We start from the raw sequence: 22,880 nt of genomic DNA on the forward strand, positions 1-22,880 counted from the left end.
TCCAATATAAGTTTTTTATTATAAACAGATCTCTATCAATGCTCTTGGTTCTTAATATGTTCTAAATCATTCCATGATAATCCTATCTAAACTAAATAAATATCTTTAAGAAGTATATTTAAGGCAAAAACTGTATTAAGGTTACCAAGTATATTTCTAAAGCTAAACTGGGTTTCTTCTAAGCACGCTCTTACATGGACTACTTCAATGAAAATTGTTTAATGTGTGGTTTATCAGTATACAGTGGACAATCAATCTAAAAGTACACACTTTTAAATTGTAAACAATTAAATCCAGATAAAAAGAAAAAATTTAGAATTGAGTTTTCTGGTGCAACTTTTTTACTGCAACTGAGGTCAATACTCTTCTGTAAAGATAAATTAAAACATCAACTTCAAAAACGCATAGTAAATGTTACATGCGAGTATTTGATTTATATAACGTCTAAGCATGAAGCTTAAGAGTATCCACTAATAACCGCTTAGAGGTTTTGAAATGTAGTATAGACCAACACTAAAAATATCGTGGATGGCGAAGCTGACAAACGAAGCAGTTCTCAACAGAAGAGAAGCTACTACTCCGATTGATAGTGACAACAAATACAGCGTATCTTGAATGTATAGTGCGAGAAAACTAGTATAATATTCTTCGACTAATCATGATGGCAGATGACACCGCCATAATGCCCGATAGTCTAGAAGACTGTGGTCGGTAAAATTAATATCGAAGAATCAGTAGAAAAATTAGATAACAAAATTTTGGAAAGTCTAAGCCATTTTAGATACATTGGTAGTTGGATTGACTGCAGGGTTGAAAGTGATGAAAAAACTTCGATCAAAATAGAACTTGCACGAAAAAGCTTTGGTAACTGGCGTTCTGAATTATTCAGGAAAGTATGTCATTGACCACACATCTAAAAGCATTGAAGTGCTACGTCTGGTCCACTTTGTTCTACGGATGTGAAACCTTGGACATAAAAAATAAAAAATCTCAGTAAATTAGAAACGTCGAATTGTGGTGTTACCATCGCATGCTCAGAATCCAGTGGACAAACACATATCCAACGAACGTATGCTTGAGACCATACACAAAGAGCTAGAATTGATCAACATTATCAAAATGAGGAAGGTCCAATATCTCTCATATATAGAGAGGATCTAAATATCGCTTACTAAGGCTGATTATTGATGGCACGAGCAAAGGAAAATGCTGGGTCGAAAAAAAAAACAGCTATCCTGGCTACGTAACATTAGATAATAAACAGGTCGAATGGTCGAGGAATTGTTTCATCTTCTGTCGTTCTATTCATGTTCTGTCGACCGAGAAACGTTTCATCATCTTGTTAATACGATGATAGCCAACCCTTGAAGCAAGGAACACAAAGAAGAAAAAGATCATGATGGGTGAAATAGAAGGACGCAGGATCATGAAATCAAACCTTGTGGTTAAAGACATGAGAGAATGGAATGCGATACGTAGAGTAAAAGAACTCTAGAAAAACTCAAGGCAGAAAGAGTCTTGCTATTTTAATCGCCAATGTAAAGGAAACTTGATATGGTACCTTAAGAATAAGGCTTATGATTATCAGACTAATTAATCTGTACTTGTTGCGTCTTTTTACCCGCTGTTTCTTTAAAAGTACAAAGGTACAAAAAGGGACTTCACAAATAGTATACGCATCGTTAAAAGAGCGCTAGTAGAGCACTGATGTAATCTTCGTGTATTACTTTTAAGAGTTCCGTTTTGACGTTGTCGGTTATGGATATTGCTTCCTTGTTTTTGGATAATTTTATGGCAATAATAACTTTATTCTAATAGCTTTTAAAACTACTATATTTTTTCTTGATTTACAATATCCCGTGTGTTTAGACTGTTATCTTAAACCATTTCAGTTATATAGTAGTTCCATGTTTCAAGAATGTAGCTTTTCCTGCGTTATCTATGAGAATATTAGTACAACAGCAACTTTTTTCAAATTGAACATAACATGCTTCCTTTCTAATTTCTACATTTTTGAATATATCTATATAATATATATATATATATATATATATATATATATATATATATATATATATATATATATATATATGTTAGTTTTGATATTTCCGCGGGAGCTGTATGTTATATCAATGGTATTCCGGGTTTGACTCCGCGTTAAATGTTGTTGGTTTTGATAAAAACCATTTTGACGACGTTTCGGCAAGATCTCACTTACCATTTTCAAGTCTCTCTGGATGGTCTGCTTCTTGTCACTTCCACTCGAACATCGACAAGAAGCATACCATCCAGAGAGACTTGAAAATGGCAAGTGAGATCTTGCCGAAACGTCGTCAAAATGGTTTTTATCAAAACCAACAACATTTAACGCGGAGTCAAACCCGGAATACCATTGATATAATATATATATATATATATATATATATATATATATATATATATATATATATATATATATATATATATATATATATATATCCTTTAAAATCTAAATTTTATTATGTGTTGGTGGTCAAAATTTACTCAAAACGTACTTGTGTGTTACCCAAAAGCAAATATAAGGTCAGGCGAAATATATATATATATATATATATATATATATATATATATATATATATATATATATATATATATCCTCTAAAATCTAAATTTTATTATGTATTGGTGGTGAAAATTCACTCAAAACGTACTTGTGTGTTACCCAAAAGCAAATATAAGGTCAGGCGAACTTACCACAAAACAAATTAATATATCCTGAAAAAAAAAGGTAAATAAGTAAGAGAGTAATTCATTTTAGACAATTAAATTAATAGTGACAAAATTTAATCATTTTTTATGCACGTGATTCAAATTTTATTTTATTTTTGAATTGTTTAAGTTTAAAGTATGTGCTTGCGATATATTATATAGATTTCTAGAGTTTTGTGAAATTGTGAAAGATTTATGAATACTCTAGACTGAGATGAGTTGTTTAAGAAACATAAGTATTAAACGCATTGAGAAACTAGCAAAATTGAAGAAATTGGTAAACGGGGAACCCTCATTGAATGCGTATAGCACATCTTCAAACAGCGTTCAGGCTGGTTTCACGTGATTTGCGGATCTGATTTTTGTAGAAGGAAAATTGACAGTTGAAAAGTATTTTAGTGTGATCTGGGACAAAGTTGTTCCTATTTTTGCAAACTTATATTCAAATGCAGCAGATGGAAGCTGAATAAAAAGTTTTGATTTAGAATAGGCCAATACCTCTTTATCCTGTATGTTTAAAAGATTAGTTAAATGAAATATTTCCTAATGTTTTTATATTCTGTGAAGTTATCGCAGGAGTAACGTTTGTGTAACACAGCTATCTAGCATTTCAGATGTCAAAGAAATTATAACGACATTACTAAGGAATATGTCATCAAAAATTTTAAATAAAGTTGTCGTTTTTTTATATTAGACGGTATTATTGCCAAAAATAACGTGGAAATCATTTTCAGCATTTCAATTTAATTAAATCAAATAAACCAAATATTTACGTATTTCTTTAACTAAAAACATAAAACACATTTTAAAATTTCACCCTGTATTATTATTGTTAACTATAAATTTTATATTTATTACCTTCTTAAGGTTCAAGTTATTTTATAAATTGTAAAATGATGTAGGGTGTTCCATTAAAAAAACCGTACCAATTACGTTACTGGTGAACCACCCTGTATGTATTTGTGTTCAGTGAACTTACAACTTCGTTCAAAAGTTGACATGTTTCTGCGTTTATTTACTTTTATAAAGTAACGCCAAAAATAAGAATTATATTCCACAAAAAGTTGTCACATTGTATTTAATAGAAGAAACAACTAACATACCAAATAATGTATGTATTGATTAGTGAATAAAATTTATTTATAATAGATAAATAATAACTTTATTTTTAATAACATAAATTTTACCCAACGCAGAGGATACGGAGAGAAAGTATGTGGGGAGAAAGAGTTATAACACCCCGAAACTCGGCAACTTGATTTTGATACGTAGTTAACAAGTCGAGTTTACTTCTACTAAAATATTGCCGGTAATTGTATCAAGTGGGCTTGCCGATTGTAGGACTTTTATAAGAATTGTAGAATAAATCATTTCTAGGGACCGAGTACACAAGGTAGTGACACCATACAACTAGACTAACAACATTAGCAGATGACACAGGTATTATCGCATCTCAGACAGATCCCCAAAGAGCTTCTCATAAATTAAAAGCCCACTTAAATAAAATACAAAAAAGGTTAAAAGTGGAAACTAAAAGCTAAGGAAAAAAATAGACCCACATTACATTACCTTGCGAAGAGAGATCTGTGAACAGTAGTAACAATTAGTAAAAGTAGATACAGCCAAATATCTTGGCATACGTTTAGATAAAAGGCTTACATGAAGGGAACACATATTTACCAAAAGAAAGCAGCTTGGACTCAGCTTAGAAAATTTAACAAATGTATTGGAAATAACATTTAAGATTGTCAATTGGGAATACATTAGTGCTATACAAAGCCAAATTATTATAAAAAGCTTCAAAAAGTGAAAGCTGGAGTTCTTTGGACATATGAGAGGTCTGAAATATAGACGCCAATAAAACGCAGTCCAGGACGAAGAAATACTTCATGGTTAAGGAACTTGCGATATTGGTATAGTATTGATACTATTTAGGGTGGCAGTGAATAAAATTAAGGTATATATCAAAAAAGAGATCAGCAAATACAGTAAAAAGTATAAAGACAGTGCGCATCCTAATGATTTCGCTAGAGTGAATTTTTATACACGGAGGGTGAAGTTCGGAGACTCGAGTGTTATAAACCAACTAACCTATCAAATAAATTTTAGAAAAATTATAGCTATTAAAAATGCTAATTTATTTTATTAAGTACTATCTATACATTCGTGGGTAATTTAGTAAGAAAAGTTTTCATTTAAATTCTTACCTACATGTCCTGTTTTAAAAAAGTCATAAATTTCACTTATTGTTCCTAATGGTACAGATTGTTAAATAAAATGTGGCAATTAATAAAATTTAAAGACGTTGCTTTGAGTTTTAAATAACCGCAAAGATCATTGAACCACGTTATTTATCTAGAAAAATCCTTGTTATTTTGTAGATGATGAAAAATATTTGAAACTACTTAAATACCCAAGAAGGTATTTAAAGATCCATACATTCGTTTGTAAAATCTTTGAAGTTTCTTAAAAATCCTTAAAGTGTTTTAAAGATCCGTATAGGTATTGTGCTAGCGTATAAATTCAAATAAAGTACAATTCAAATAAAGTACAATTCAAATGCCCTATGTCCGAAATTAAGTACACTCGATGTAACTTCAAACTGACTGAACGTTCTTTATTAAGGTAAATATTCTGTTAGACTACGAACTCACCAGAGTTCAACCCCATTTTATAAATTCAGATATAACTACAAATTATCAAAAATGTCATTTCCTTGTACTTCGTAACTTGTACCTTTGTACCTAGATGCTTACACAGACGCTAAATAACCTTGTCATTAAATTATATTATATAGGTAAAAAATTAAGTAGGTAGGTATATAGTATGTTAAGACGAATGTGAGATTACAAATTAAGGTTTTAATTTGTGATTGGGAATATAATATTAATATTAATAATTTAATAATAATTATAACACTTAACTAATTGACTCGGTTTTTGAATGATTATCTCAACCGTGCAGTACTACCAATAATCTGATTACATAAAGGTGATCTAGGTAGGACTGTTTAAAAAGTATTACTTAAATTTGGTTGTGAATGAGTATGTCTTCAGAGAGCTGGATGAGGTTTGATGCAGGAACATTGATATCTTTGTTTTTAGCTCTTTTGGAATTCCGCAAATATCTTACCACTTTTTATATACAGTGTTGCAATTACAATACTTACAATTTGTTGTAAAGACACGGCACAACTGTAATAGACCATATGAAGCAAGCAGTGTACAAGTACTTGCCTTAAATTAATAAAAAGATAAGTATTATTCGGAGACCCAAAGAAAACCCCTATATTTTCTAACTTTTAAATAAATATCATTTATTTAATTATATATACATATATATATATATATATATATATATATATAAATATATATATATATATATATATATATATATATAAATATATATATATATATATATATATATATATATATATATATATATGTATATATATATATATATATATATATATATATATATATATATATATATATATTGAAATAAAACACATTTCTAAATAAATATTTTATTTACAGTAGCAATTTTTACATTCTAGTTTTCTTTTTTAACATTGTTCTGGTGTCCATTAGCAGCTAAATGTTTCGCAGGTTTCTTTTCATAAGCCTTCAAATAGAATTTGGCAAACATGTAAAAGAAGAAGATTGATTCCAAAAACAAGGAAAAACTGAGCAATCGGGGCACAAGGCAACCCTTGATGAGTAAGTGGAAGGAATGAACAGCGCCTATTGTAAACTGAATCTAGAAAAGAACAAAATTTAAAGTTATAGACATGCTAGTAAGCATAATATAAGCAAAAGTGTACATTTGGTTAGATAAAACCAAATATTCTATTTTCCTTACTACTGGCTTAGTATAACAGTTAAATCCTGAGACCACTATAAACATTTAACCTACTATTTATTAGTTCCTTTTATGATTACTTTTTTACATACAGTAATGTATCTACTTCTTACATCCAAAGTAAAAATTATAAATTTTGGTTAGGCCGCAAGATTTCGCAACCACTTAGTGATCTATGACGTTTTTTCGATAAGATTACTAGCAAAATTGAAGTTAAGTTCATCCGCTGGACCTTTGCAGAAGTAGGACATTATTCATAAATAATTTTTTATATTACGTCTCTTTCCTACTCACAGAAACTAAAACCAACTATTCAAGCTGCCTGTCCATACATAACAGAATTCATTAAATAAAGTTGAATAAAGACAGCAATAAGACGATGGTTGGTGATTGATTTACCTACTGTCAATTAAAAGTTTTGTTTTGAAAGCGTTTGTAGAGTGTTTAATAATTATTTTCGTGTTATTTAAATATTTAATTCATTTTCGTATTTTAAATCTGGCTAAAACCACGTCACTACAGCGGAATGAAAAAATTTTTTAAACGATTTTTATTTTTAGTGTATGCCTGGTAAACCATTTCATTCTCAAGCATAACAACTTGTAGTCAATACGTTGGAATATTTCGGATTAGGAAAAAGGATTAAATGGCCTTTGGAGGCATTTTCATCTGTTTTACAAGTAATATATTAAAATGTATGTTCACTTGTCAAATTACTTATCATTGAACAATTATTTGTTTTTGAGAGTAGCTGCTGCATTAAAAATATTACGACGGATAGTATGTAGAATTATAAAAAGAAAAAAAATAATCATATTCTTTGAATTGATAATAAACCAGAAAGTATTTTTTATTCAATACATATTTTTATTTTAATATTTTATTTATTTACACGTATAAACGTATTTTGTAAAAAAAAGACTGATTGATAAAAGTAGTTTAAGAAAATGTGTACTGGATGCAATTAATATTAGGTCAATTTTAAGAGTTTTCTAATAATACATAGTTTTAAGAGAAGGTGACCATTTAAGATAAAAAGAAAATATAATTTAAACATGAAAAGCAAAATATTTATTTTCTTTACATTGAACTAGTTAGAACAGTGCGATTTGTTGTGTACTTATATGTTGTTTTTTTTTTAGAGAAACATGTTATTTTTATAACTATAACTAATAATTCAGGTATAAAGCAGTTGTACTTATTGGCAAAACATCTATTAGCATGTTGATAAAGGAATTTGGATTTAAATACAAAACGGACAATAATCGAAAGGTATTAATTGAGTGAACCAGTACTGGTGTTTTACGAGCAAGTTCCTTCGTAAATTAATAGTGTGCATCCCAACGGCTTTGTTTTTTTTTTAATGAAACGTGAATGTATTCAAAGGGACACCAAAAAATTTCCTGGCAAGACAATACTGTTGTAAGTGTACGTAAACCAGAAGGGTATGATGGTTAATATTTTATAATTGTTCATGCTACTTCATCAAAAGAAATTGATACTGAAGAAAGTTTATTATTTTGTTCAAAATCTAAAGTAGCTGATTATCACGGGGAAGTGCCAGAACAGGAGAAGAGGTAGAAGAACAACTATACCATAGCATTAATCAAATCGTGAAAAGGTTGAAATATCAAGACCTTACAATTACCATGGGTGACTTCAACGCCAAAGTTGGGCCAGCAAAACATCATCTGCAGTTGGACTATTTGGTCTAGGAAACCGGAACGATCGAAGAGATACATTGGAGATTTTTGCGGAAGCAAATTAATTAGTAATAATGAACACCTGGTTTAAGCTACACCCAAGGAAACTGTATACCTGGAAATATCCACAGGATCCTGTTTTGAAGGATTGTAAGAAATTAGATTAATTACAAGCTAGCTAATAAGAGCTGTACATCTGTCAAAACATACCCGAGGACAGACATAAATTTTGATCATTTACCAGGTGTAGGTAATTTTCAAGTCAGAATGAAGAAGGTTACAAGTAAGTCGATGAAGAAGGATGATGTTAGAAAACTGAAAGATCTTAATGTTTGACTGAAGGTAAGTGAAAACCTGAATACAAAGGTGCTAAACTGCAGAAATGCAGGAATTATAGAGGAAAGTTTGACCGTCATACAAGAAACAGTGAGAGAAATAAAAGAACAATATCTGAAATATACAGTTAAGCGGAAATCGTGGATGGCCGATGAAATACTTGAACTTATGGATCAAAGAAAGAAAAACAAAGAAAATCTCTAAGAATATAAGAGAATACCTACCATCTTCAGAAGAAAGATAAGAGAAGCCAAAGAGAAGCAAAAAACAGAACAATGTCAAGAAATAGAGGAGTATCAGAGTTAATATGATAACTTCAATGTGCATCGAAATGTGAAGGAAATAGCTGGAAAGTTCCGAAAACGCAACAGCGAAAAAATAACAGATGATAAAGGCAATCTTGCCATGATCAAAGAAGATAAAAAGCAAGTATTAAAAGAATACTTGGGGAAACTTTTCCATGACCTTAGAACAATACAAGAGCCCATCATTGAAGAAAATTCAGGTCTCGCAATCCTACCAGAAGAAATAACGACAACCATAAAAAAATAAAGGATGGAAAAGCACCGGGATTTTATGAAATTCCTTAAGAACTGCTGAAGCTATTAGATACAGCACAAATAAAAATAATAACTGAAATATTTAATAAAATATACGAGACAGAAAAAATACCAGTAGAGTGACGCAAATCGGAGTTTGTACCATTGCCCAAAAAACCAGTTGTGAGGACTATAGGACCATAAGCCTAATGAGCTATCTGCTGAAGCTGTTTTTAAAAGTCATCCACAAAAAAATTTACCGGAAAAGCGAGAAACAAATTGCGCCCAATCAGTTTGGATTTGTTAACGCCGTTGATACGGTACAAAAGTTTGTAAACCCATCTATTTTTTATATGCAATGAAAACACTTTTATTTCTAATTACTACGGTTTAAATATTTATTTAATATAGATGTTATTCGACAACCTATGTGTTTCTAAACATTGAAAAATCAAGTTCACAAATGTATACCTAGTTTTCAAAATGCAATAAATAAAATAAAAGAGAAGTAAAAAAATGTCCTTTGTAATATAAGCCATTTTCTAATTCTTATAACCGACGCTACGTAAGTTTGGCTCACATGTTTTAGTTTATTCCCATAATAAGAATGATGACAATGTGCAAAGATCCAGTGCACCTACCATATAAGCCTAAATTAATTATTAATTAAGACATTTCATCTGCCATGTATGTACCTTTAATCTTTTATTTAAATATATGTTTTGAAAAATCATTCATATCTATCCTACTGAGTACGTCATTTTTGCGATTTTTGATTTAAGTATATAATAATAATATGATCTCGATTTCAATTTAAGTATATAATAATAATAAAATAATTATTGTTCTCGTCATAGATTTAATAAAGTCAAATAATGGTATCAACAAAGATACGAGCTAAGCGCTACTGCGAACAAGAAATATCTAGATATTTTATAAAACACTGTTTCTTTAACCCTACACTGCCTATCGTATCAATGTATACACAACCATTTTTGTTCACCGATATTGGTTATTAGTAAGTATATTATCTTTTCGTTTACTGTGAGCCGTGTCAGTACCGCTACAACCCAATTCAACTGTCTTATCGACTCATGCAACGAAAACTGTAGTAACTCAATTTTTGTATAATTGGAGTTACTACCTTTTTCTGAATTATTCTATAAGTATCTGTAACATAGAATATTGTGGTAACTTTAGCGGCTGTATAGACAACTTAAAATACACAATTCAGTTTTATAGTATCTCAAATAACCTACCACATTTTCAACGATAACTGCATTAAGTTGAGTTACTGTAATCTTCGCTGCATAATCATCATATTTTTTAAACAATATTTGTCGCATATGGAGTTACTACAGTGTTCTTTGCAAAATGTCTAGATAGTGCTGTGTCGTCTTTGAGTTACTATTGACTTGTTTGCATTTTCGTGAATAACTTTTTGAGGTTATGCCCCTACATAAATATTTGCTTAATCCTTGTGTGAAGAGCGTTTGAAGTTTACAATATGAATCGAATTAAACGTATATTGGAGTTATCTAAGAAAATTAGTGAACCACCTGACCTTGGTAAGTATATATACAAAAGCACTAATATTATTAATATGGTAACACTTCAAATTTCCTTTTGCCATCAAAAAAGTTATTAATACCTAGTAGGTAATGTTTTTATCTGAATTCTATTAGAAATATCATAAAATATAGTTCAGAAGACATATAGTTTTAACTCTTGTTTCTAATTGTTACAGAGCTGTCACCAATACCCATGAAACCAACAGGAAAGATAGAAAGTGATTCTATCGTGATAACTGGGTGTTGAATAAAATTATTAATTATGCAGAGAAGCAATGTTCTTTCAACTATCATGATATCGAAAATTCCGATGAGCATCCACATTATTTTCCTATTGATGATAATGCTGAATCAGAAGGTAAAAAAAACATAGTAGTAATAAACCTAAACTAAAAAGAAAAATAGCAATGACAAACACGAAAGAAATCAACAGGAGTGGAAAGACAATAAGGCTAAAAGAGAACTTAATGTAGGAAATAAACATGAAAATAGAGCAGGCAAAGTAATTCCATCTAGGATCATAAAAGCACGAGAATTGCAGAAATCGATGCACGGAAAAAATTTCGGAAAATTAGAGGCAAAAAATATTTGAAAATTATTAAGGACTAGCAGATCATACCAGACAGTGGGATTTCATCACAAAAATCTTGTTCATCAAAGAGAAAAAAAAACAGGTAATAAAGAAAACTGTGTCAAGGCGCAATTTTTCCCGAGAATATTATTTTTTGCTTGATAATAAAAGAATAAAAATTTGTAAAACAATGTTTTTAAACCGGAAATCTGGGTTACAACTGGCTTGAAAAAAATTATAGAAGGTGGCACTTTAGAAAAGGATATGCAGGGACACCATACTGTAAGACCCAATAAAATTGCAGAAGATATTAAGGAAAGTGTGAGAACTCATATTAAATTGTTTCCATGAGTTACTTCCCATTGTAATCGAAAACATTCAAAGAAAATGTATTTGGAAGATGGTTTAAATATTAATAAAATGTACAGAATGTACAAATAGCATATTGGAACCAATTCAGTACATATTGCAAGTGAACGGCAATATCGTGAAATTTTCAACTCAGAATTCAATTATCATTCTTTAAACCAAAAAAAGATCAGTGTCAACTATGCGCTCGTTATACAGATGCTGATAATGACATAAAATTGAAAAGAAAAATATGATCAAAACCTAACTTACAAAGTTACAGTCCGAAAATTGAAAGATGTGGATAAAGAACTAGCTACTGGGCATAAAACTTTATGTCTTGCGTGTTTTGACCCGCAAAAGGTATTAGTTACCCCTCAATCAGAAGTAAGTAAATTTTATTATAAAAGTAAAATTGCAAATTATAATTTTACAGTCTGCGACATAGGTAACAATAAAGGATTCTGTTACGTTTGGTATGAAGAGGTGACGAAACGGGGACCAAATGAAATTAGTAGTTGCTTGTTAGACTTTCTGAGGACACAAAAAATAAAGGGGTTAAAAGTATCATCTTATACTCCGACATTTGAGGGGGTAAAATAGAAACCCTTTTATTTTTTCCATGTTTGCATATGCTACTAAAATTACATAAGCATAACACACAGGTTTTTGGAGAAGGGGTATCTCAGAATGAAGGAAATGGTATGCATGCAGTAATAGAGACAGCTGAAAAGCGACAGAGTGCTGTCTATACCGCCAGTCAATGGATCACATTAATAAAAATGGCTAAAGCAACTGGCCAACCCTACACAGTAAAATAAATGTCCCAATCAGACTTTGTAAAATTTTCTGACAATGCAAAAAATCACAACTGAAGAATGGACGAAACTTTTAATCCAGTAAAAATTAATAAAATGCGGAAATTGTTATGGCTACCAGAAGAACCTAATACTGTTTAATTTAAATTCGATTTTGCAGAAACCCCCAGAATTCTATGTCTGAAAAAAAGTAGGCGTAGTCAACTTCAAACTCATTCCACTGAGTTGCCGAAACCTTATACTTCTCCTCAACCTGTTGATAGTAAGAAATAGAAAGGTTTATTAGAGCTTTGTAGAGGTGATCCACCTTCAATACCGTGTTTCACCATAACTTCTTTTTTTAGGGTCAAAGAAGGAGACACAGACGAAGAATGATATACATCAAGACTTTAAAAGTTCTAGTAGCAGCGAATCTGAAGAAGATGAGTGAGTAGAAATAAATGTAACCTATTTCGTGAAATTTAAGATATAATTATAAAGTTCGTATTAAAATGTTTCTTTCAAAATGATCGTACGTCATTTTTTCCCTAAGTTCTTCCAAAGAAATGTAGGAACTCATAAAAAAAACAGAATATATTGAGAAAAAATATTTTTGGTGATAAATTTTGGAAACTGCATTTAAATAAACCTACTTACAAAAGTTTTGTTTTCAACAGTTTATTTTTGGATATTTTAGAAACTGCTAGCCAGTGTTTATGCTTGTAAATTAATTTTCTCAAAACTATCTAAAATGACTTACTACAGTCTTCGTTGCATGAGTCGTTATTAAGTCGAAAACTAAATATATGCAGCCATTTCAACCGGCTAGTTTGTTTAAAATTATGTGGTCAGTTACACGTGAGTACATAATCGTTGTAAATCTTTCTTTCTTTTTAATTAAATTCATTTTTAATCGCTTTATTTTATTTTAAAGGTAAGTAATATTAGTTTTATTTATTTATTTATGATTTTTATAATTCAGAGTAATAGTTTTTGTAATAAAATTAGATCATAGTAAATTTGTTACATCGTGTTAAATTGCCGTAAAATTTTTATTGTATTGCTGTAAATATTAGGTGATTTTCAGTATCGAGTCTTTCTCTAATTGTTCCTGACTCTCTCTAATTTCTCCTGACGTCGTCTAATTTTTTTAGTAAACGGAAATAAATTCCTCATATCATTTCCTAATAATTTCTTAATTAGCAGTAAACCTATTCAAGTGAGTAAACCCACTGACAGTAGCAAGTTGGTTGTACTTTGGATGTAGCATGTGTGAAATACAGATCATATACAAAAATAAAACAAACATGGAAAATAAAAATTGCTTCAATTCTTGATTTGTTTATTCGTGACAACTCATAGTAATTTTCACAATTTGAAAGACTCCACTGGGAGTGGAAGCATAGCTTTCTTATCGTCTACGCATGGAGCCATCCATGGTTAGAAGATATTTTAATTTAATTTATTTTATGGTTTCGATTCGATTCAATTTTTGTATTTATTTCATTCTATTTAATTTTATTTAATTTTAATTAGTTTTATTTAATTTTATTTAGTTTAATTTACTGAAATCGATCTACGTACAAAAACCATCGTATGTACCTTGTTGTATTTAAACCTAATAAATATAAACTAACATAAAGCTTTCAACTATTTTACTAAGTAAATCTTACCTTAAAATTACAGCACGCAATATTTTTTGCAATGTTGCGAAAAAAAAACATTCGTATTAATAATTTTATGTATAATTATTATATAATAATATATTAAGTAATTATTATATTAACTTTATATTAATTATAATAATATTAGTTATAATTAAACGTATCTTTTCAAGAACAAAATATTGATTGAAATGTCAGTTGGTAGTTCAGATGTCTTTGCTAGGTGGCGCTAGGAGTTATCCTTCCGCACAAACAGTATGAGTAGTCGTCCTAGCCTTTTATATAGATATATCAGATTTAATACAGCTACTTTTTTCGAAAAAAAATCTTGTTCATCATTCTTTTTTTAATTATTTTTCCCAAAAAAATTAAAAATAAATATTTTGTAATTGAATGTATAGAGTTAAGTAGTGTAGGGTTAAAGGAAGTAGATAAGGAAAAAATATCTGCGAGGAAGAGAATATCAAATCTGGACTTAAAAATCATAACATATATATATATATATATATATATATATATATATATATATATATATATATATATATATATATACAAAATTGTATACAAAAATTTTTAAAATAAACCTTGTTTCTGATAAATATTAATATTTCTAAAATAAGATTTAGGTACAAAACTAAGTTACTCCTCAAATAATCAGCAGCTGAGAAGCTCAAATAGCGTTTATGAATTTTTCTGCATTATGTCGGGTAATATTTCCTTCGCGTTTTTCTTTTATGGTAGTCATATATTTTGAAGCGAAGCTTCTCTAATGGCGTTCTTACTTTTTTATATAGTAAAATGCGAAAGCGAGTGTTACCGAAGTAGCGCCACGACACGGCGTCACAGAAGTAGCGCCACGAAAAACGTATTTCGTGGCATTCCTTCTACTACAGAAACATCTTAGTAAGGCGCTGTAAACAGTTGAAATAGTCTATTTACGCGAATTTGAGAGTCCGTTGTACAACATGTAAACTTTTTCAATTATATTAAAATCTACAAAAAATCCATATAAAGAATAATAAATAATAAAATTACTACAATTTTAAAAATATTATTTAAAATTTAAAAATACACAAAACATAGTATGAAGTTTCGCTCTAGTCTACAGTAACGCCTGCTCTACCACTTTTTTTTACCGCTACTTCCGCTCAAAATGTTTTAATTATTAAATGATGTCATTCAGTAATAACTTCATAATAATTACTATCGTCTTTACTTTAGCGCATAACTAATTTTGTAGCCGAAAATCATGTTCCTGAATTCTGTTTGTTGTATTGGAAGCGCGTCTAGAATTTTATTGTACCTACAGGATTTATCTATTATAAAAATGGTATCATATTTATGATTGTTAACAATGTTCATAGCTAACTTCAAACAACATTTGCTTTGCGTTTAATATATTTTTTATTATTATTGCTTACCAACTGTAATACTGTGATGTGCTTCTTCCACCATAAATATTTCTGAACTTTTGGGCCGAATGCACTAAGCATATAGTAGGTATACATTACAATATGTATAAACGAGTTTATCATTCCATATAGAGTCATTTGACTTTCTGGAAAATATTTTACTGCGCCCCAGCACCATAATGGCATGACGGCGTGGTGGTAGACGTGAAGAAAAGATACGTTCTCATCTTTTTTTCGTAAAACGAAAAATATCTGAAAAAAAATATCTGAAAATACTCGCCAACCATGCTTATGGGATGTCATTATGGATAGTTATATTCAAACTATATAGAGTGCGGCATTAGTGCGAAGAGGACCTGTTACTCATTTGTCGTAAGAGATACGAAAAAAACTTAGTAGTGAAATTAGAGTAAAAGATGGAGCATAGAAAGTACCATACTTTGAAAATATTTTCAAATATACAGAGCTATCCATATTGACATAGTTGAACAAACTTGTCTGTTTTTATGAAACACTGTATATTTTTACATTTTTAAACTCTTCTTGTTTGTTCTGGATCAATCCTGTTTAAAAAAATTAAATATTTCGCTTTGCACTTTGGCCAATAGTAGACTATATTAATAATCGTTTAAACATATTTAGATTGTTTGATATCAAATATCTACAATTCTACAGGATCTTAATATTGCTACGAAATTAATAAGAAAATAAAATATAATTATCCACCACCTCATAACATATTGCAAAAGCGGAAAAGAAACAAAAAGAGTCCAAAAATGTAAAAATATACAGGATATTTTTTAGATATGTCAATAGAAATGGCCTTGTATATGTGAAAATATTTTTAAAGTATGGTGCTTTCTGCACTAAAACTTTTACTTAAATAAATATTCTTACCTAAATATTTTTTTTCTTATCTCTTATGACAAATGTGTAATTGGAGTTAATCGCATTAATGCTGCACCCTGTATAACTTGACAGAGGTGATAATAAGAAAAAAAATGATTCAAAATGTTACAAGATGTTAATGCGTATATTGTCTCTAAATAATATTAGATATATACTAACATATCGGTCACTATTTTATTTCGAAAGTTTCCAATTAACCAATATATTTTTCTAAACCTTTATCTTTCTTGCTTTCTCTTGATCTATATATGTATCTTCGGGTAAGCCCATGCCCAAATAAAAACCGATATATTTATTATTTTAGGTTTGATACAATTGTTAAATATTTATCAGTAAAGAAAATTAACAATTACCAGAGAAAATATAGAGGAACATAATCATGGATGGACTTCCCGTCGCGTCGTTGAATAGTTGAATATCTTTTGAATGTTCCTAACTAACTCAAATATGGGGTTAAAACGTAATATCGCTGCCTTTTAATTTGAATATAGATGAGTATGCAGTTAATTTCCATTTGTTGGAAATAATATATTACCATTATAATTTTGAATATTGTTTTGGGTGTTACAACTCTGGAACTATAAACAGGTGACTAGATGCGCACGTATATCAGTGTGTCTCAAATCATACAGCCCTGATATTATTCTGAATTCTAGTCAGTGTTTGTCATTGTTTGTAATGTCAAAATTAACAAACTAGATTACTTGTAGCAGACGGTATTTATCATTCTACATGTCGTGTCCACAACAGACTGCAGTTCTGGATTTTACTGATGTCAATATTTCTAGGTCTTTTCCAATTCATGCCAGGATTATTTCATTAGTGATGGATTATATTAAAGGTGTTCTAAGAATGCTGCGATGGCACATTACAAACGATTTTAGCCGACTGTTAAGGGGACAGAAAAGTCATAACATTGAAGAGTCCCCAGATTGGAGTTTATGTTACAAAATATATTTGTCATGAAATTAAATGCACTTCTAGCTTGCTTTTTATAGTCAAATATTAATTTTGTAAAAGTGACAACATTATTTTTTATCATAATCTGATGTTATTGGTATACAATTATGAGCATATTATTGATTTTGCTAACTGCATATAATGATTTGTCCTTCATGTCTTAACCATTGACTTGTAGTTACTACACTGTTTGTTATATTTTGTAAGTCTTCGGCATTATCTGCTAGTAGTACGCTGCCTGCTGCGTATTATAACGTATCTCTTCATTGATTGATGCATCATCTTTTGAATCTTGTAAGGTAATCCAAATGATTTCTACAACAACGTATTAAAAAATAGTGGCGAGGATGAACAACGTCACTGCTCCCTTTACGCAAAATTCCATGAAAAAATCCTGTTCTATGCAAAGTCTTGGCAACTGATCTGCATACAGGTGTCTTATTAAGTGAATATCTTCACGTAATGTGCTAAACGAATCATCTTCTTTAGATTAAGATAATATTAATGAGTTTTTGATGTTGCGCTATATCGGACGCTTTTTCAAAATCAATAAATTTAACGTATACATAACACTTGCAAATACGTATATTAATAATAATCTGAAGAATCTTCAAAGCATAATTTATTAGACTAATTATTCGACGATCTCCACATTTCGTTGTATTTTTTTTTTGAAGTGGAAGAAATGTTAATTTCAGTCATTCTTGTTGTATATTTTACTTTCATTTTTTGAGAGAAGGTTAATAATAGACATGAATAATTTATTCTCTAGAAGTTTCGGCATTTTTTGTTGTAGTTTATGTGACCTCAATATTTTATTCTATTTTGTTTTGTAAATGTGCGTGATTTTTTTGAAATGTTTAAATCGATTGTAACCCACCGAAAAAAAAAATAAAAACAAAAAAATACTTTTTTGGTATAGAGGGTGGGGAGAGGAGAGGCCTAAAATTGTGGAGTTTTATTTTTTAATCACATAGAACTTAAAAACATGGAAAAAAATGAATTCTGGGAGTGAAGACATATTAACTATCTCAACGGGGTTACCCTTTAAATAGCTGGTACTAAAGTAATTAGGTATTTTATAAAAGTTTGATAATTTTTTGCATAATAGTATTACATAATAACTATCGAAAAAAAATCGTAATTTAGATAGGTCATGAAATCACTTGTTTCTCCTGCTCGCTACTAGCGTGTTCGTCATGCTGAATCGTTTGATATTTTAACTCTTTTTAAAAGAAATCTAGTAAAAGTAGTATTTATTACAGTAATTATTAATGAATATTACTTTTATTAAGATTTTAAAAAAATATATTTTTTTAATGATAGAAAGATAAGAAAATTAGGAAGATTAGAACTGTTAGAAAGATGTGTGATTGTTTCAAAAGTACTGCTGCAATATTTTTATTTTCAATTGTTTGCTCTCTGTGTGTGAACTTTTAGCCACTTGATTCTAGAAATTTTAGTTGGTTTCTATTAACCCTTGGATACTATACGATCGTAAAACTGACTGAATTACAACTGACAGCTATATGCGTCTTAGTAGCTTCCTAATTAGTCGTGAGCTAGGCGTTAGTTTGCGTGCACGTTTGAAGTTATTTTTGATTATTGGTTATTTCTAATTGGATATCTAGGCCGTATCCTGAGAGGAAGAAAATACGCAATCCCTCAACTAATTATCCAAGTAAAGATAAGAACAAGAGAGACGCGAGGAATAAACAAATGTGGTGGCTACGTAATATAAAGAATTGGACAGGCATAAATAATACTCGCGAACTTTTATATGCCGCAAAAGATAGACGCCTGGCCGTAAGATAATTCGCCAACGCACTATAGGTGCACGGCACTGTAGAAGAAGGTTATTTCTGAGTATTGTCATCAATTTTAAGAGAAAATAGTGTTCACGTATAATATACGATAGTGGAAGTGATTGGGAAGATGATAATTTGGAAATCTAGGAGCTTAATTCAGATAACAGTGTTGACAGCAATTTAGATAAGGACGTCAGGCCAACACATTATAAGGTAGCAGTGTTATACATGTAGGATATTACACATTTTAGGCAGAATAATGTTGAGTTATGTACCAATTAAATATAAAGGAACTGCTAGGAGAAATATTATTCACTTTTTGACTGTTAGTACAGGAGATGCTGCAGAGTGTGTATCTATTAAACATCACTTCTTGTATTTTATTTCCAATAAAATAATCAATATAATTCATTAACATACTAATAAAGAAATTACCAGACAATGTACCGAGTATCCTAAATCCGAAACCTGGATATTACATATTTCAAAAGATGAGCTAATGACATTAAACGTAGTTTGGTACAACTCTTTCTGGTTCATTATATAGATCCTGCATGTGTTACGAACGATTTAAATTTTTGGTTAATTGTTTTAGTTTTGACGATAAAGAAAGTAATGAAGAGAAAAACAAAAAATATCCTTTAGGACAGATACGTAAAATATGAGAAATATTTATTGAGACTTGCAGAACGCCGTACATGCCATCATCTGATGTTATTATAGACGAGAAACGGGTTGGTTTATGTGGCAGATGTCCATTTAAGATATTTACACCCAACAGTAAAACAACTAACAAAACTATTTACATCAGCAATCGAAATACAACTGTGGACAATTGGTTCCCTTCGGTTGGCTTTGCTGATAAGCTACTGAAAGAATCATAAAAGCTTACTATGTTGGGAACAATAAGGAAAAATAAAAAAGAGATACCCCAGAACTTTTAGAAACCTATGGAAGACATCCTAAAACTTTAATGTATTATTTTAGTAAATGGAAAACGTTGATGTCGTCTAAAATATGTCAAAAAAGAATAAATGCATTTTATTGCTATCTACAATTCATGAAGGAATGAAAATTTCTAAAGAGAATGGTAAACGGGCGATAATTTTAAACTAAAATGAAACCAAAGGAGGGGTTGACACGTTTGATTAACTTTGATCAACCTTTGTCACGGGAACAGTAAATGGATGATTTAACCCATAACCATTTAAAATTTTTGGATGGAGCACAAAATAACCATTCCAAATATTCGCCGATATCTTTGACAAAACATCTGCGAAATACTCAAGGCAGATATAGTAGATAAATGTATGGTTCTTAAATAGAAAAAACGTACAGTTTTTTGCTGCCCAAGTAAACTAAGGCGTCTGACCACAAGGTTAACGACCATCTAAAAGAAGGAGTCTTATTTCAAGGCCTGCTCTAATTACAATTTTTTTACGCCCTATAGTACAAAATAAAAAATATGTATAGGGATGGCTAATGAATTATGATAATAAACGTTTAGAGCTGAGAACTATATACGAAATGGTTGAAAAAATTAATAAAACAAATATATACTTACTGTATCAAACAATTCTACAAACTTTGATAAATAGTACCCATATGACATATGCATTATCTAAAACAAACAAATTTTTACGTAATAGATATTTCACAAATTCTTATAAATATTTACCTTGATGCCAGCTCCCTCTATATTATCTGGTAGCTTTAACGATTGGCATTTTAAGTCATATTTAATGGGGTACCAGCCGGCAAGTAAGAACTAGAACATATAAAAAAGTTTAACAATATCTATACGAATTACATAAATTTAACAATACAGATTAACCATTATCATTTGATCAAGCAAAACAAGAAAATAAAAATTAATTGGCATGACTTTTATATGTTTCTTGCAGGTAATTGGAAAACCATGGCACAGGAAGGTAAAATATAATGCAATACAAGAAATGGCACAAATAAAATTAAATATTCTGTGAAAAATTAAATATCAGGGAAAAACGCGTTTACTATTCTGAAACAGATAACGGTAAACATGAATTAGGTGTCGGCATTATATTAACAAAAGAAGTGGCAAAATCTGTTGACAACTTCATCCCAATCTCAGCAGAGTAATTCTCGTACAACTGAAAGTAAGACCAATCGACATCAATATAATTCAAGTGTATGCACCTACAATAGTAGAAACAGAAGAAGAGGTAGAAGAACTATTCCATAGCATTAATAAAGTCGTGAAAAGGTTGAAAAAGCAACACCTAATAATTGTCATTAGTGACTTCAATGCCAAAGTTGGGGCCAGCAAAACATCATCTGCAGTTGGACCATTTAGACTACCAAACCGGAATGATAGGGCAGGTACAGTGGAGATTTTTGCGAAAGCAAATCAATTAGTAATAATAAACATCTGGTTTAAGCTACACTCAATGAAACTGTACACCAGGAAATCTCCACAGCATTCTGTGGGAAGGATTGTAAGAAATCAGATTGATTACATGCTACAAATAACAGGTATAGGAACAGCTGTACATATGTCAAAATATACCCGGAAGCAGACATAAATTGTGATCATGTACCAGTTGTAGGTAATTTTAAAATCAGATTGAAGAAGGTTACAAGTAAGTCGATGAAGAAGTATGATGTTAGAAAACTAAAAGATCCCAATACTCGACTGAAGGTGAGTGAAAACCTCAATAAACAGGTGCTAAAATGCAGAAATGCAGGAAATATTGAGGAAAGTCTGACCATCATACAAGAAATAGTATGAGAAATAAAAGAACAACACCTGAAGAAAGATACAGAGAAACGGAAATCGTGGATGACCGATGAAATGCTTGAACTTATGAATCAGAGAAAAAAAACAAAGAAAATCTCCAAGAATATAAGAGAATACATGCCATCGTCAGAAGAAAGATAAGAGAAGTAAAATAGAAACAAAAAACAAAGAAATAGAGGAGTATCAGAGTCGATATGATAACTTCAATGTCCATCGAAAGGTAAAGGAAATCGCTGGAAAGTTTCGAAAACTCAAAAGCGTAAAAATATTTCATGTCATTGCCCAAAAAATTAGGAGCAAAAGTTTGTGAAGACTATAGGACCATAAGCCTAATGAGCCATTTGCTGAAGCTGTTTTTAAAAGTCATCCACAAAAGAATTTACCGGAAATGCAAGGAACAAATTGCGATCAAACAGTTTGTATTTGTGAACGCCGTTGGTACGAAGGAAGATTTATTTAGCGTGCAGGTATTGTTTTAGAAATGTAGAGATGTCAGCTGTGATGTTTTTGCATGCCTGATTGACTACAAGAAGGCTTTCGATAGAGTCGGGCATTAACAAATGATGGAAGTGCCGAAGAGGACAGGGATTGGCGGAAAATACCTAAAAATAATAGCTAACCTGTATTGGAATCAATTAGCAGTGCTTCGAATAGATAAAGAATATACAGATCAGGTCAAAATCTTAAGGGAAGTGAGACAGGGGTGCATAATTTCACCACTGATATTCAATCTGTACCCGGAGCACATTTTTGAAGAGGCTCTAAACGATATTGATGAAGGCATCTCAATAAATGGAGTCAAGCTACAGAAAACTTGCGGTATGCAGATGATACAATAGTGTTTTCCAATTACATAGAAGGACTGCAAAACTAA

General features: G+C 30.5%; 1 protein-coding gene across 5 annotated transcripts in view; it reads right to left on the minus strand.

The window, feature by feature from the left end:
- Positions 1–6,258: 6,258 nt before the first annotated feature.
- The window catches only part of LOC140449922 (very long chain fatty acid elongase 7-like), a 175,969-nt gene continuing 159,347 nt past the window's right edge, over positions 6,259–22,880 (minus strand). For all 5 annotated transcript variants that reach the window (XM_072543341.1, XM_072543347.1, XM_072543358.1 and 2 more), the window contains 4 exons: positions 20,906–20,995; positions 20,792–20,848; positions 15,560–15,802; positions 6,259–6,507 (listed from right to left, as the gene is read on the minus strand). In XM_072543341.1, the coding sequence (XP_072399442.1) occupies positions 6,301–6,507; positions 15,560–15,802; positions 20,792–20,848; positions 20,906–20,995 (597 nt within the window). In that variant the 3' untranslated portion in view covers positions 6,259–6,300. The remainder of the gene's footprint in view (positions 6,508–15,559; positions 15,803–20,791; positions 20,849–20,905; positions 20,996–22,880) is intronic.

The sequence above is a fragment of the Diabrotica undecimpunctata genome, chromosome 1 (assembly GCF_040954645.1).
Source record: "Diabrotica undecimpunctata isolate CICGRU chromosome 1, icDiaUnde3, whole genome shotgun sequence".
Lineage (NCBI taxonomy): Eukaryota > Metazoa > Arthropoda > Insecta > Coleoptera > Chrysomelidae > Diabrotica > Diabrotica undecimpunctata.